The sequence below is a fragment of the Zonotrichia albicollis genome, chromosome 24, assembly GCF_047830755.1.
Source record: "Zonotrichia albicollis isolate bZonAlb1 chromosome 24, bZonAlb1.hap1, whole genome shotgun sequence".
In the NCBI taxonomy this organism is placed as follows: Eukaryota; Metazoa; Chordata; class Aves; order Passeriformes; family Passerellidae; genus Zonotrichia; species Zonotrichia albicollis.
In genome coordinates this window covers 1644818-1660607 of record NC_133842.1, presented here as the reverse complement: position 1 = coordinate 1660607, position 15790 = coordinate 1644818, and the positions used below count along the sequence as shown (strand labels likewise).

Genomic DNA, 15790 nt, shown 5'->3' with positions numbered 1-15790 from the left:
CAGTCCATTCCCAGCCCCCTCCCAGTACAAACCAGTACAAACCAGTCCATCCCAGTATAACCCAGTCTCACCCCGGCTCTCAGGTAGATGGGCACGAACACCCAGCCCAGCAGCAGCACAATGAACATGCCCTGGATGATGGGGGGAGGGGCGTTATGTCGCGATAGGGGCGGGGCCAGACCGCGATAGGGGGCGGGGCCAAGGCTGGGGGCGGGGCCAAGGCCAAAAATAAAAAAAAATCTCCCAAAAATCTAAAAAAAAAGCGAAAAAAACCTCAAAAAAGCTCAAAAATTTGTGAAAAAAATCTCAATAAAGTCCACAAAAATTCTCAAAGATAAAATTCGAAAAAAATTCTAAAAAGCTCCAAAAAATATACGAAAAGTTCTGAAAAAAAATCCGAAAAAATCCCCCAAAAATCCCACCCCCAAAATCTCCCAAAAAATCCTCCAAAAGATCTAAAAAAAAGTTTTAAAAATATCTCAAAAGAATCTAAAAACTGTCCAAAAAAAGCTCCAAAAAATCCCCAAAAAATCTCTAAAAATTATTTTTAATCCCCAAAAAATCTCCTAAAAATCTCAAAAAATTCTCCAAAAAAATCTTTTAAAGTCCCAAAAATATCCCCCCAAAGAATCCCTAAAAATTATTTTTAAATCCCCAAAAAATCGCCTAAAAAAATCTCAAAAAATCCTCCAAAAAATCTAAAAAAACCCAAAAACATTCTTTAAAAATCCCCAAAATATCCCCAAAATCTTCTAAAACACCTCCTAAAAAATCCTCCAAAAATCTTTAAAAAAACCCAAAAAAATCTTTAAAAATCCCAAAAAAAATCCCCAAAATTTCTAAAAAAAAAAAATCAAAAAATTCCCCAGAAATCCCAAAATATCCCCAAAAAATTTCTAAAAAATCTCCTAAAAAATCTCCAAAATATTTTCAAAAAATCTAAAAAAACCCCAAAAAATCTTTAAAAATCCCCAAAAAATCCCCAAAAAATTTCTAAAAAAAAATCAAAAAATTCCCCAAAAATCCCCAAAAAATTTCTTAAAAAAAATCAAAAAATCCCCCAAAAAATCCCCCAAAAAATTTCTAAAAAAAAATCAAAAAAATCCCCAAAAATCCCCAAAAAATTAAAAAAAAAATCGCAAAAAAAAATCTCCCAAAATTCCCGAACCAACCGGGGTTGCAATATCACGATACAGCCCGCTGGGGGGCGCCATTATATCGCGATATACCCACCCAGGGTTGCGATATACGGCGATATAAGGGGTGTTAAGGCGATATAAGGGGGTGCTAAGGCAAAATCTCGCGAGATCACGGCTCCTATCGCGATATATCGTGGATTATTGCGACTCACGCTCCACTCGAAGCCTCCCACGGCGATGCCTCCGGCCGCCCCCGTCCCCGCCAGCCCCACAAAGTGCCCGGAGCCGATGTTGCTGGCGAAGAGCGACGCCCCCACCTGGGGGAGGGGAGAGAAGTGACCCCTGAGTGACCCCTGGGTGACCCCTGAGTGACCCCTGAGTGACCCCTGGGTGACCCCTGGGTGACCTCTGACCCCTGAGTGACCACAACCCAAAAAATGTCAAAAAAGTCACCAAAAATATTCCCAAAAAAGCCCAAAAAAATTCCCAAAAGTGACCAATGAGTGACCCCTCCATTCCCAGTTCAACCCAGTATAAACCAGTATAAAACCAACTAAAACCAGTCCCTCCCAGTTCCCTCCCAGTCCCAAACCAGTAAAGAACCAGTATAAACCAGTCAAAACCAGTTCAAACCAGTATAAACCAGTATAAACCAGTTTAAACCAGTATAACCCAGTCCCTCCCAGTTCCCTCCCAGTACAAACCAGTACAAACCAGTTTGGGCACTCACCGGCGCCCAGCTCATGCTGCGTCCGGCCAGGAAATACCCGGAGAGGCTCCGCCCACCGCGCCTGCGCAGGGACTGGGACCAGTACAAACCAGTATCAACCAGTATAAACCAGTATGGACCAAAAAAACCCCGTAAAAATCCATAGAAACCGGTATGGACCAGTATAAACCAGTATGGACCAAAAAAACCCAGTAAAAATGCGTAAAAATTCATAGAAACCGGTATAAACCAGTATGGACCAGTATAAACCAGTACAAACCAGTATGAACCAGTATGGACCAAAAAAACCCCATAAAAATCCATAGAAACCAGTATGGACCAGTATAAACCAGTATGGACCAGTATAAACCAGTATGGACTAAAAAAATCCGGTAAAAATCTGTAAAAATTCATAGAAACCAGTATAAACCAGTACGGACCAGTATGGAATAAAAAAATCCGGTAAAAATCTGTAAAAATTCATAGAAACCAGTATAAACCAGTATGGACCAGTATGGACCAAAAAAACCCGGTAAAAATCCGTAAAAATTCATAGAAACCAGTATGGACCAGTATAAACCAGTACAAACCAGTATGAACCAGTATGGACCAAAAAAACCCAGTAAAAATCCGTAAAAATTCATAGAAACCAGTATAAACCAGTACAAACCAGTAAAAACCAGTATGGACCAAAAAAACCCAGTAAAAATCCGTAAAAATTCATAGAAACCAGTACAAACCAGTATGGACCAGTATGGACCAAAAAAACCCGGTAAAAATCCGTAAAAATTCATAGAAACCAGTAAAAACCAGTATAAACCAGTATGAACCAGTATGGACTAAAAAGCCCCATAAAAATCCATAAAAATTCATAAAAACCAGTATAAACCAGTACGGACCAGTACAGACCAGTATGGACCAAAAAAACCCGGTAAAAATCCATAAAAATTCATAAAAACCAGTATAAACCAGTATGGACCAGTACAAACCAATATGCAATCCTTGGCGGCCATTTTGGATAACTCACATGGCGGCCATTTTGGATTACGTCATTTGGCCGCCATCTTGGATTGCTAGCTCATTTAGCATTAGAAACCAGTATAAACCAGTATAAACCAATATGGACCAGTAAAAACCAGTATAAACCAGTATGAACCAGTATAAACCAATATGCAATCCTTGGCGGCCATCTTGGATAATCCACTTGGCGGCCTTTTTGGATTGGTAGCTCTCTTAGTGATATAAACCAGTATAAACCAGTATAAACCAGTATGGACTGTCCTGATCCTCTCCCAGTCCCCTCCCAGTATAAACCAGTGCTCCCAGTCCCAGCTGGCTGCTGATTCTTGGCGGCCATTTTGGATTACGTCATTTGGCCGCCATCTTGGATTGCTAGCTCTTTTAGCATTAGAAACCAGTATAGACCAGTATAAACCAGTATAGACCAGTATGGACCTGTATAAACCAGTATGGACTATCCCAATCGCCTCCCAGTCCCCTCCCAGTATAAACCAGTGCTCCCAGTCCCACCTGGCTGCTGATCCTTGGCGGCCATTTTGGATTATGTCATTTGGCCGCCATCTTGGATTGCTAGCTCATTTAGCATTATAAACCAGTATGGACCAGTATAAACCAGTATGGACCAGTATAAACCAGTATAAATTCATAGAAACCAGTAGAAACCAGTAGAAACCAATATGCAATCCTTGGCGGCCATCTTGGATAATCCACTTGGCGGCCATTTTGGATTGGTAGCTCTCTTAGTGATATAAACCAGTAAAAATCAGTATAAACCAGTATGGATTGTCCTGATCCCCTCCCAGTCCCCTCCCAGTATAAACCAGTGCTCCCAGTCCCACCTGGCTGCTGATTCTTGGCGGCCATTTTGGATTACGTCATTTGGCCGCCATCTTGGATTGCTAGCTCATTTAGCATTAGAAACCAGTATAGACCAGTAAAAACCAGAATAAACCAGTATGGACTGTCCTTATCCCCTCCGAATCCCCTCCCAGTCCCCTCCCAGTATAAACCAGTGCTCCCAGTCCCATCCGGCTCCTGATCCTTGGCGGCCATTTTGGATTATGTTATTTGGCCGCCATCTTGGATTGCTAACTCATTTAGCAGTATAAACCAGTATAGACCAGTATAAACCAGTATAGACCAGTATAAACCAGTATAAATTAATAGAAACCAGTATAAATTAATAGAAACCAGTATAAACCAGTATAAACCAATATGAAATCCTTGGCGGCCATCTTGGATAATCCACTTGGCGGCCATTTTGGATTGGGAGCTCTCTTAGTGATATAAACCAGTATAAACCAGTACAAACCAGTATGGACTGTCCTGATCCCCTCCCAGTCCCCTCCCAGTATAAACCAGTATAAACCAGTATAAATTGATAGAAACCAGTATAAACCAATATGAAATCCTTGGCGGCCATCTTGGATATTCCACTTGGCGGCCATTTTGGATTGGTAGCTCTCTTAGTGATATAAACCAGTATAAACCAGTATAAACCAGTATGGATTGTCCTGATCCCCTCCCAGTCCCCTCCCAGTATAAACCAGTGCTCCCAGTCCCACCTGGCTGCTGATTCTTGGTGGCCATTTTGGATTACGTCATTTGGCCGCCATCTTGGATTCCTAACTCATTTAACCCTATAAACCAGTATAAACCAGTATAGACCAGTATAAACCAGTATAAATTAATAGAAACCAGTATAAACCAGTATAAACCAATATGAAATCCTTGGCGGCCATCTTGGATAATCCACTTGGCGGCCATATTGGATTGGTAGCTCTCTTAGCGATATAAACCAGTATAAACCAGTATAAACCAGTATAAACCAGTATGGATTGTCCTGATCCCCTCCCAGTATAAACCAGTGCTCCCAGTCCCACCTGGCTGCTGATTCATGGCGGCCATTTTGGATTACATCATTTGGCCGCCATCTTGGATTGCTAACTCATTTAGCATTATAAACCAGTATAAACCAGTATGGACCTGTATAAACCAGTATGGACTATCCCAATCGCCTCCCAGTCCCCTCCCAGTATAAACCAGTGCTCCCAGTCCCACCTGGCTGCTGATTCTTGGCGGCCATTTTGGATTACGTCATTTGGCCGCCATCTTGGATTGCTAGCTCATTTAGCATTATAAACCAGTAAAAACCAGTATAGACCAGTATGGACTTTTGGGGGATTTTTAGGGTAAATATTTGGAATTATTTTTTTTAAATTTTGGTGATTTTAAGGTTGAAGTTTTGGGATTTTTTAGGGTGAATTTCTTGAAATTTGGGATTTTAAAACTGAATTTTTAGGGATTTTTAGAGTGGATTTTTGGGGGTTTTACCTTGATTTTTTCTGATTTTTCAGGTTTATTAAAGTTGATTTTTAGGGGGATTTTTTTGATTGATTTTTAAAATTTTGGAGGGTTTTAGGTTGATTTTTTCTGATTTTTTGGGTTTAACAAAGTTGATTTTTAGGATGAATTTTTGGGTGATTTTTTTGATTGATTTTTAAAATTTTGGGGGTTTTAGGTTGATTTTTTCTGATTTTTTTGGGTTTATTAAATTTGATTTTTAGGGTGAATTTTAGGATTGATTTTTAAAATTTTGGGGGGTTTTAGGTTGATTTTTTCTGATTTTTCGGGTTTATTAAAGTTGATTTTTAGGGTGATTTTTTGGATTGATTTTTTAAATTTTTTGGGATTTTAGGTTGATTTTTGTGGGATTTTTTAGGGTGGATTTTCAGATTTTTTTGTTGATTTTTTTGGGATTTTTAGGGTGAATTTTTTGGTTGATTTTCCAGGATTTTGAGGATTTTTAGGGTGGATTTTTTAGGTTTTTTTAGGTTGATTTTATGGTGAATTTTTGGGGTGAATTTTCAGAAATTTGGGATTTTTCAGGTGGATTTTTTGGGGGATTTTTAGGGTGAATTTTTTGGGGTGAATTTTTAGAAATTTGGGATTTTTAGGGTGAAATTTGAGGTGAATTTTCAGGATTTTGGGGGGTTTTGGGTTAATTTTTGGGATTTTTATATTGGATTTTTTGCAATGAATTTTCAATAATTTGAGGGGTTTAGAGTGGATTATTTGGGATGGATTATTTGGGTTGATTTTCCAGGATTTTGAGGGATTTTTAGGGTGAATTTTCAGAATTTTGGGATTTTTTAGGGGTGAATTTTTGCGATTTTTAGGATGAATTTTTGGGGTAAATTTTCAGGATTTTCAGGTTTTTGGGGTGAATATTTTTTAATTTTTAGGTTGATTTTTTGGGGATTTTTAGGGTGAATTTTTGGGGTTTTTACGTTGATTTTTTGGGATTTTTAGGGTGGATTTTCAGGGTCGGTTTTTGAGTTTTTTAGGGGTGATTTTTTGGGAATTTTCGGAGTTTTTGGATTGATTTTTTTTTTATTTTTTGGGTTGATTTTCCAGGATTTTGGGGATTTTCAGAGTGAATTTTTGGGTTGATTTTTTAGGATTTTTGGGATGAATTTTGGGGTTTTTTACCTTGATTTTTGGCAATTTTTTAGGGGTAAATTTTCAGGATTTTCAGATTTTTAGGGTGGATTTTTGGGGATTTTCAGAGTGAATTTTTGGGTTTTTTGGGGTGAAGTTTTGGGGTGATTTTAAAAAATTTTCGGGGTTTTTAGGGTGAATTTTTGGGTTGATTTTCCAGGCTTTTGGGGATTTTCAGAGTGAATTTTTGTGGTGATTTTTAGGATTTTTGGGAGGAATTTTTGGGGTTTTTACCTTGATTTTTGGGGATTTTTTTAGGGTGGATTTTTGGGGATTTTGAGAGTGAATTTTTGATTTTTAGGGTGAAGTTTTGGGGTGAATTTTAAAAAATTTTCGGGGTTTTTAGGGTGAATTTTTGGGTTGATTTTCCAGGATTTTGGGGATTTTCAGAGTGAATTTTTGGGGTGATTTTTTAGGATTTTTGGGAGGAATTTTTGGGGTTTCTACCTTGATTTTTGGGGATTTTTTAGGGGTAAATTTTCAGGATTTTCAGATTTTTAGGGTGGATTTTTGGGGATTTTCAGAGTAAATTTTTGGGTTTTTTGGGGTGAATTTTTGGGTTGATTTTCCAGGCTTTTGGGGTGATTTTTTAATTTTTTTTTCTTGATTTTTTTAGTGAATTTTCCGGGTGAATTTTTTGGGTTGATTTTCGGGGATTTTGGGGTGATTTTTTTTCTTTTTAGGTTGAATTTTTTGGCTTGATTTTCCAGAATTTTGGGGGTGATTTTTTTTTTTCTTGATTTTTTTAGTGAATTTTCCGGGTGAATTTTTGGGTTGATTTTCGGGGATTTTGGGGTGATTTTTTTTCTTTTTAGGGTGAATTTTTTGGGTTGATTTTCCAGGATTTTGGGCATTTTCAGAGAGAATTTTTTGATTTTTAGGGTGAAGTTTTGGGGTGATTTTTAAAAAATTTTGGGGTTTTTAGGGTGAATTTTTGGGGTTGATTTTCCAGGATTTTGGGGAATTTTAGGGTGAATTTTTGGGTTGATTTTTGGGGGGATTTCCAGGGGTTTTGGCGTGATTTATTTTTCTTTTTAGGTTGGATTTTTTGGGTTGATTTTCCAGGATTTTGGGGTGATTTATTTTTCTTGTTAGGTTCAATTTTTTGGGGTTGATTTTCCAGGATTTTGGGGTGATTTTTTTTTTTTTTCTTGATTTTTTTAGTGAATTTTCCGGGTGAATTTTTGGGTTCATTTTTGGGGATTTTCAGGGGTTTTGAGGTGATTTTTTTTATTTTTATGGTGTATTTTTTGGGTTGATTTTCCAAGCTTTTGGGGATTTTCAGAGTGAATTTTTGTGGTGATTTTTAGGAATTTTTGGGAGGAATTTTTGGGGATTTTACCTTGATTTTTTGGGATTTTTTTGGGGTGATTTTTTGATTTTTAGGGTGAAGTTTTGGGGTGATTTTTAAAAAATTTTTGGGGTTTTTAGGGTGAAATTTTGGGGTTGATTTTCCAGGATTTGGGGGAATTTTATGGTGGAATTTTTGGGAATCTTCAGGGTGAATTTTTGGGGTGATTTTTTAGGAATTTTTGGGAGGAATTTTGGGGTTTTTACCTTGATTTTTGGGGATTCTTTTACAGTGATTTTTTGATTTTTAGGGTGAATTTTTGGGGTGATTTTTAAAAAATTTTTGGGGTTTTTAGGGTGAATTTTTGGGGTTGATTTTCCAGGATTTTGGGGATTTTCAGAGTGAATTTTTGGGTTGATTTTTTAGGATTTTTGGGAGGAATTTTTGGGGTTTCTACCTTGATTTTTGGGGATTTTTTTAAGGTGGATTTTTGGAGATTCTTTTACAGTGATTTTTTTCTTTTTAGGGTGAATTTTTGGGGTGATTTTTAAAAAATTTTGGGGTCTTTAGGGTGAATTTTGGGGTTGATTTTCCAGGATTTTGGGAATTTTAGGGTGGATTTTGGGATGATTTTTTTTAAATTTTTACGTAGATTTTTTAGGGATTTTTTAGGGTGAATTTTTGGGATTTTAAGGTTGATTTTTTGGGGTTGATTTTCCAGGATTTTGGGGTGATTTTTTTTTTTTTTTTATTTTTAAGTTGAATTTTTTGGGGTTGATTTTCCAGGATTTTATGGTGATTTTTTTTTTAAATTAAGCTGAATTTTTTGGGTTGATTTTCGGGCATTTTGGGGTGATTTTTTTTTTTTTTTTTTGACTTTCGGAGTGAATTTTTTGGGTTGATTTTCCGAGTTGATTTTCGGGGATTTTGGGGGTGATTTTTTTTTTCCTTGATTTTTTTAGTGAATTTTCCGGGTGAATTTTTGGGTTGATTTTTTAGGTATTTTTGGGAGGAATTTTTGGGAGGAATTTTTGGGGATTTTACCTTGATTTTTGGGGATTTTTCAGGGTGGATTTTTGGGGATTTTCAGGGGTTTTGGGGCGATTTTTTTTTTTATTTTTAGGGTGAATTTTTTGGGGTTGATTTTCGGGGATTTTGGGGTGATTTTCTTTTTTTTATTTTATTTTTGGAGCGAATTTTCCAGGTGAATTTTTGGGGTTGATTTTCCAGGATTTTGGGGTGATTTTTTTTTTCCCTTGATTTTTTTAGTGAATTTTCTGGGTGAAATTTCCGAGTTGATTTTCGGGGATTTTGGGGTGACTTTTTTTCTTTTTAGGGTGAATTTTTTGGGGTTGATTTTCCAGGATTTTGGGGTGATTTTTAATTTTTTTTTTATTTTTAGGTTGAATTTTTTGCGGTTGATTTTCGGGGATTTTGGGGTGATTTTTTTTTTTCTTGATTTTTTTAGTGAATTTTCCGGGTGAATTTTTTGGGTTGATTTTCCGAGTTGATTTTCGGGGATTTTGGGGTGATTTTTTGTTTTTGTTTTTTTTTTTTATTTTTGGAGCGAATTTTCCGGGTGAATTTTTGGGGTTGATTTTCCAGGATTTTGGGGTGATTTTTTAAATTTTTTTTTCTTTTTAGGTTGAATTTTTTGGGTTGATTTTCCAGGATTTTAGGGTGATTTTTTTTTAAATTTAGGTTGAATTTTTTGGCTTGATTTTCGGGGATTTTGGGGTGATTTTTTTTGGATTTTTGGAGTGAATTTTCCGGGGTGATTTTTGAGGATTTTGGGGTGATTTTTTTTTTTTTTTTTTTTTTTTAAGTGAATTTTCCGGGTGAATTTTTTGGGTTGATTTTCGGGGATTTTGAGGTGATTTATTTTTTTTTTTCCTTGATTTTTTTAGTGAATTTTCCGGGTGAATTTTTGGGGGGATTTCCATTGGTTTTGGGGTGATTTTTTTTTATTTTTGGAGTGAATTTTCCGGGTTGATTTTTGGGGATTTTGGGGTGATTTATTTTTCTTTTTAGGTTGAATTTTTTGGGTTGATTTTCCAGGATTTGCAGGAATTTTATGGTGGATTTTTGCGGATTTTCAGGGTGAATTTTTGGGTTGATTTTTGGGGGGATTTTAAGGGATTTTGGGGTGATTTATTTTTCTTTTTAGGTTCAATTTTTTGGGGTTGATTTTCCAGGCTTTTGGGGTGATTTTTTTCTTGATTTTTATTTTTAGGTTGGATTTTTTTGGGTTGATTTTTGGGGATTTTAGGGTGATTTTTTTTGATTTTTGGAGTGAATTTTTTGGGTTGATTTTTGGGGATTTTGGGGTGATTTTTTTTTTTTTTAATTTTTTTAGTGAATTTTCCCGGTGAATTTTTTGGGTTGATTTTTGGGGGGATTTTAAGGGGTTTTGGGGTGATTTTTTTTTTATTTTTAGAGTGAATTTTCCGGGTTGATTTTCGGGGATTTTGAGGTGATTTTTTTTTTTTAATTTTTTTTTTTTTGAGGAGGATTTTGAAGTTTCCTTACCCAGAGCCCCACGGCCATGACGAGCAGGAAGTACCCCCCGATCACCCCCAAATCCCAGGGGTCCGCTCCGGGAGCCGCCATCCCCTCCCCCACCCCTCAAATCCCCTCCCCCACCCTCGGATCGAGAATAAATCCCCTCCGGAGCCCCTCCCCCACCCCTCCGACCCCTCCCCCACCCATTAAGCCCCTCCCCCTCCCCTCAAAGTCCAATCTGAACCCCTCCCCCACCCCTTGGACCCCTCCCCCACCCCTAAATCCCCTCCCCCACCCTCAAATCCAATCTGAGCCTCTCCCCCAAACCCTGGACCCCGTCAAGCCCCTCCCCCACCCCCCTCACATCCCCTCCCCCACCCTCGGATCGCGAATTAATCCCCTCCGGAGCCCCTCCCCCACCCCTCCGACCCCTCCCCCCACACTTTAAGCCCCTCCCCCACCCCTCAAAGTCCATCCCGAGCCCCTCCCCCACCCCTCGGACCCCTCCCCCACACTTTAAGCCCCGCCCCCACCCCTCAAAGTCCAATCTGAGCCCCTCCCCCACCCCTTGGACCCCTCCCCCACCCCTCAAATCCCCTCCCCCACACTTTAAGCCCCTCCCCCGCCCCTCAAATCTAATCTGAGCCCCTCCCCCAAACCCTGGACCCCGTCAAGCCCCTCCCCCACCCCTCAAATCCCCTCCCCCACCCCCCAATCCAACACTCAGCCCCTCCCCCACCCCTCAAAGTCGCATCTCAGCCCCTCCTCACCCTTCAAGCCCCTCCCCCACCCCCTTAAAGTCCAATCTGAGCCCCTCCCCCACCCCTTGGACCCCTCCCCTCCCCTCAAATCCAATCTGAGCCCCTCCCCCACCCCTCAAATCCCCTCCCCCACACTTTAGGCCCCTCCCCCGCCCCTCAAATCTAATCTGAGCCCCTCCCCCACCCCTCAAATCCCATCCCCCACCCATTAAGCCTCTCCCCCTCCCCTAAATCCCCTCCCCCACCCTTTAAGCCCCTCCCCCACCCTCCAATCCAAACCTCAGCCCCTCCCCCACCCCTCAAAGTCGCATCTCAGCCCCTCCCCCACCCTTCAAGCCCCTCCCCCACCCTCAAAGTCCATCCCGAGCCCCTCCCCCACCCCTAAATCCCCTCCTGCACCCCCAAATCCCCTCCCCCACCCTCAAATCCAAACCTGAGCCCCTCCCCCACCCCTCAAAGTCGCATCTCAGCCCCTCCCCCACCCCTCAAATCCCCTCCCCCCACCCATTAAGCCCCTCCCCCACCCCTCGAAGTCCATCCCGAGCCCCTCCCCCCACCCCCATCGCCCTCAATCCCCCTCCCCCACCCTTTAAGCCCCTCCCTCACCCCTCAAAGTCGCATCTCAGCCCCTCCCCCACCCCTCGGACCCCTCCCCCACCCTTAAAACTCTTTTTAAGCCCCTCCCCCACCCCCTCAAAGTCCAAATCCCCTCCACTCTCCTTAAGCCCCTCCCCCACCCTTTAAGCCCCTCCCCCACCCTCAAATCCGAGCCTCAGCCCCTCCCCCACACCCGAAACCCCGCCCCCCCCCAATCCCCTCCCCCACCCCTCAAAGTCCAACCCGAGCCCCTCCCCCACCCGGGGTGACCCCGTTGGACCCATTGGGGGGGGGTGGGGGATGGGCGGCCCCTCCCCCACCTTCCCCTCCCCCCACAGCCGGCTCGGACTGGGGTGGGGGAGGGGCGGGTTGGGGCATTTTTGGGGCATTTTTTGGTCATTTTTTGGACATTTTTTGAGTCCATTTTTGGGTCATTTTTAGGCTTTTTTTGCCATTTTTTGGGGTCATTTTTTGGCTCAATTTTTTGTCATTTTTTGTGTCTTTTTTGGTAATTTTTTGGACATATTTTGGGTTATTTTTGGGCCATTTTTGGGCCATTTTTGGGCCATTTTTGGGGTCATTTTTAGGCTTTTTTTGCCATTTTTGGGGTCATTTGTTGTCATTTTTTGGGTCTTTTTTTGGTCATTTTTTGGTCATTTTTTGACATTTTTTGAGTCCATTTTTGGGTCATTTTTTGGTCATTTTTTTACATTTTTGGGAGTAACTTTAGGACAAATTTTGAATATTTTTTTGGTCATTTTTGGGCCATTTTTGGATCACTTTTGGGTCATTTTTTGTCCTTTTAGAACATTTTTTCGGGTAATTTTAGGACAGATTTTGAATTATTTTTGGGGTCATTTTTTGGGTCATTTTAGGACAAATTTTGAATATTTATTGTCATTTTTTGGCCATTTTTGGGGTCATTTTTTGGGTCATTTTTAGGCTTTTTTTGCCATTTTTGGGGTCATTTGTTGTCATTTTTTGGGTCTTTTTTGTTAATTTTTTTACCATTTTTTGAGTCCATTTTTGGGTCATTTTTTGGTCATATTTTTTACATTTTTGGGAGTAATTTTAGGACAAATTTTGAATATTTTTTGTCATTTTTTGGCCATTTTTGGGGTCATTTTTTGGCTCAATTTTTTGTCATTTTTTTTGTCTTTTTTGGTAATTTTTTGGACATTTTTTGGGTCATTTTTGGGCCATTTTTGAGGTCATTTTTAGGCTTTTTTTGCCATTTTTGGGGTCATTTGTTGTCATTTTTTGGGTCATTTTTGGTATTTTCTGTCATTTTTTGAGTCCATTTTTGGGTCATTTTTAGGTCATATTTTTTACATTTTTGGGAGTAATTTTAGGACAAATTTTGAATATTTTTTGCCATTTTTTGGCCATTTTTGGGTCATTTATTGGCTCAGTTTTTTGTCATTTTTGGGTCTTTTTTTGCTAATTTTTTTGTCATTTTTTGGGTTATTTTTGGACCATTTTTGGGGTCATTTTTAGGCCTTTTTTGCCATTTTTGGGGTCATTTGTTTTCATTTTTTGGGTCTTTTTTTGGTAATTTTTTCACATTTTTGGGCGTAATTTTAGGACAAATTTTGAATATTTTTTGTCATTTTTTGGCCATTTTTGGGTATTTTTCAGTCATTAATTGGCTCAATTTTTTGTCATTTTTTGGGTCTTTTTTGGGTAATTTTTTGGACATTTTTTGGGTCATTTTTGGGTCACTTTTGGGTCATTTTTTGTCCTTTTTGAACATTTTTTGGGGTAATTTTAGGACAAATTTTGAATTCTTTTTTGGGCCATTTTTGGGTCATTTTTAGGCTTTTTTTGCCATTTTTGGGGTCATTTTTGGGTTCATTTATTCTCATATTTTGGTCATTTTTTGGACATTTTTTGAGACCATTTTGGGGTCATTTTTGGGTCATTTTTTGGTAAAAATTTTTACATTTTTGGGAGTAATTTTAGGACAAATTTTAAATATTTTTTGTCATTTTTTGGCCGTTTTTGGGCATTTTTCGGTCATTTATTGGCTCAATTTTTTGTCATTCTTTGGGTCTTTTTTTGCTAATTTTTTGTCATTTTTTGGGTTATTTTTGGGCCATTTTTGGGCCATTTTTGGGGTCATTTTTAGGCTTTTTTTGCCATTTTTGGGGTCATTTGTTGTCATTTTTGGGTCATTTTTGGTAATTTTTTTTTACATTTTTTGAGTCCATTTTTGGGTCATTTTTTGGTCATATTTTTTACATTTTTGGGAGTAATTTTAGGACAAATTTTGAATATTTTTTGTCATTTTTTGGCCATTTTTGGCCATTTTTTGGTCATTTATTGGCTCAATTTTTTGTCATTTTTTGGGTGGTTTTTTGGTAATTTTTTTGTCATTTTTTGGGTCACATTTGGGTCATTTTTTGTCCTTTTTGAACATTTTTTGGGGTAATTTTAGGAGAAATTTTGAATTATTTTTGGGGTCATTTTTTGGGTCATTTTAGGACAAATTTTGAATTATTTTTTGGGCCATTTTTAGGCTTTTTTGCCATTTTTGGGGTCATTTTTGGGTTCATTTGTTGTTGTTTTTTGGGTAATTTTTGGTGCTATTTTTCGGGACAATTTTTGGTACTTTTTGTCATTTTTTGGGTCATTTTTGGTTCATTTTTTGGTCATTTTTGGGGTCATTTTTGGGGTCATTTTTGGTGCCATTTTTAGGGACAATTTTGGGTCATTGTTTTTCCATTTTTGGGAATATTTGGGTTCATTTTTTTGTCATTTTTGGGGTAATTTTTTTTTCTTTTTTTGATCTTTTTTAGGTCATTTTTGGACCCATTTTTGGGTCATATTTGGGTCATTTTAAGGACAAATTTGTGCCATTTTTAGGTCAATATTTGATTTTTATTTTTACATTTTTGGGGGCATTTCAGAACCATTTTTGGACCCAATTTGGGACATTTTTGGGACCAATTTTGGTTCATTTTTGGGCCTTTTTTTGGTCATCTTGGGGTCCATTTTTGGTCCTTTTTGAATCCAATTTGGGACAATTTTTGGGCCATTTTTTGGGCCATTTTTCAGCCATTTTTGAGCAATTTTTTGGCCATTTAAGGTCATTTTTGAGGCCATTTTTTGGACACTTTTTGGACATTTTTGTGCCATTTTCCAGCTCTTTTGGGACCATTTTTGAGACCATTTTTGGAACAAATTTTGGCCATTTTTGAAACCATTTTAGGACAATTTTTGGGTAATTTTATGTCTGTGCTTTTTACATTTTAAGGTCTTTTTTAGGTAAATTTTTGGGAAAATTTTCGGATCCTTTTTTGGCCATTTTTTTGATCATTTTTGTGCCATTTTGGGTTCATTTTTTGGCCATTTTTGGTTCATTTTGGGTCTCTTTTTGATCCAATTTTTGGCCATTTTGGGTTCATTTTTTTGGCCATTTTTGGTTCATTTTGGGTCTTTTTTTGATCCAATTTTTGGCCATTTTGGGTCCTTTTTTGAGTCATTTTTGGGACTATTTTTGGTCATTTTAAATCAAATTTTTCAGTCATTTTGTGAGTCTTTTTCGAGCCATTCTGGGTTCATTTTTTTGGCCATTTTTGGTTCATTTTGGGTCTTTTTTTGATCCAATTTTTGGCCATTTTGGGTTAATTTTTTTGGCCATTTTTGGTTCCTTTTGGGTCTTTTTTTGATCCAATTTTTGGCCATTTTGGGTCTTTTTTTGAGTCATTTTTGGGACTATTTTTGGTCATTTTAAATCAAAATTTTCAGTGATTTTGTGAGTCGTTTTCGAGCCATTTTGGGACCATTTTTTGTTCATTTTTTGGGCCGTTTTTCTTTCACTTTTTGAGCCATTTCTGAGCCATTTCTGAGCCATTGTTTGCCATTTTTACTCCATTTTTTGGCCATTTTGGGTTCATTTTTTGGGCCATTTTTGGTTCATTTTGGGTCTCTTCTTGATCCAATTTTTGGCCATTTTGGGTTCATTTTTTGGGCCATTTTTGGGACTATTTATGGTCATTTTAAATCAAATTTTTCAGTCATTTTTTGTCTTTTTTGAGCCATTCTGGGTTCATTTTTTTGGCCATTTTTGGTTCCTTTTGGGTCTTTTTTTGATCCAATTTTTGGCCATTTTGGGTCCTTTTTTGAGTCATTTTTGGGACTATTTTTGGTCATTTTAAATCAAATTTTTCAGTCATTTTTTTGTCTTTTTTGAGCCATTCTGGTTCATTTTTTTTGGCCATTTTTGGTTCCTTTTGGGTCTTTTTTTGATCCAATTTTTGGCCATTTT

At 38.4% G+C, this 15790-nt stretch overlaps 1 protein-coding gene across 1 annotated transcript in view; it reads right to left on the bottom strand.

The window, feature by feature from the left end:
• The window catches only part of LOC141731632 (sodium/glucose cotransporter 2-like), a 34199-nt gene extending 23929 nt beyond the window's left edge, over window positions 1-10270 (bottom strand). Inside the window, 4 exon segments of the mRNA XM_074558046.1 lie at window positions 72-131; window positions 1352-1456; window positions 1870-1941; window positions 10190-10270. Of these exon segments, the coding sequence (XP_074414147.1) occupies window positions 72-131; window positions 1352-1456; window positions 1870-1941; window positions 10190-10270 (318 nt within the window).
• Between the last annotated feature and the right edge of the window lie 5520 nt (window positions 10271-15790).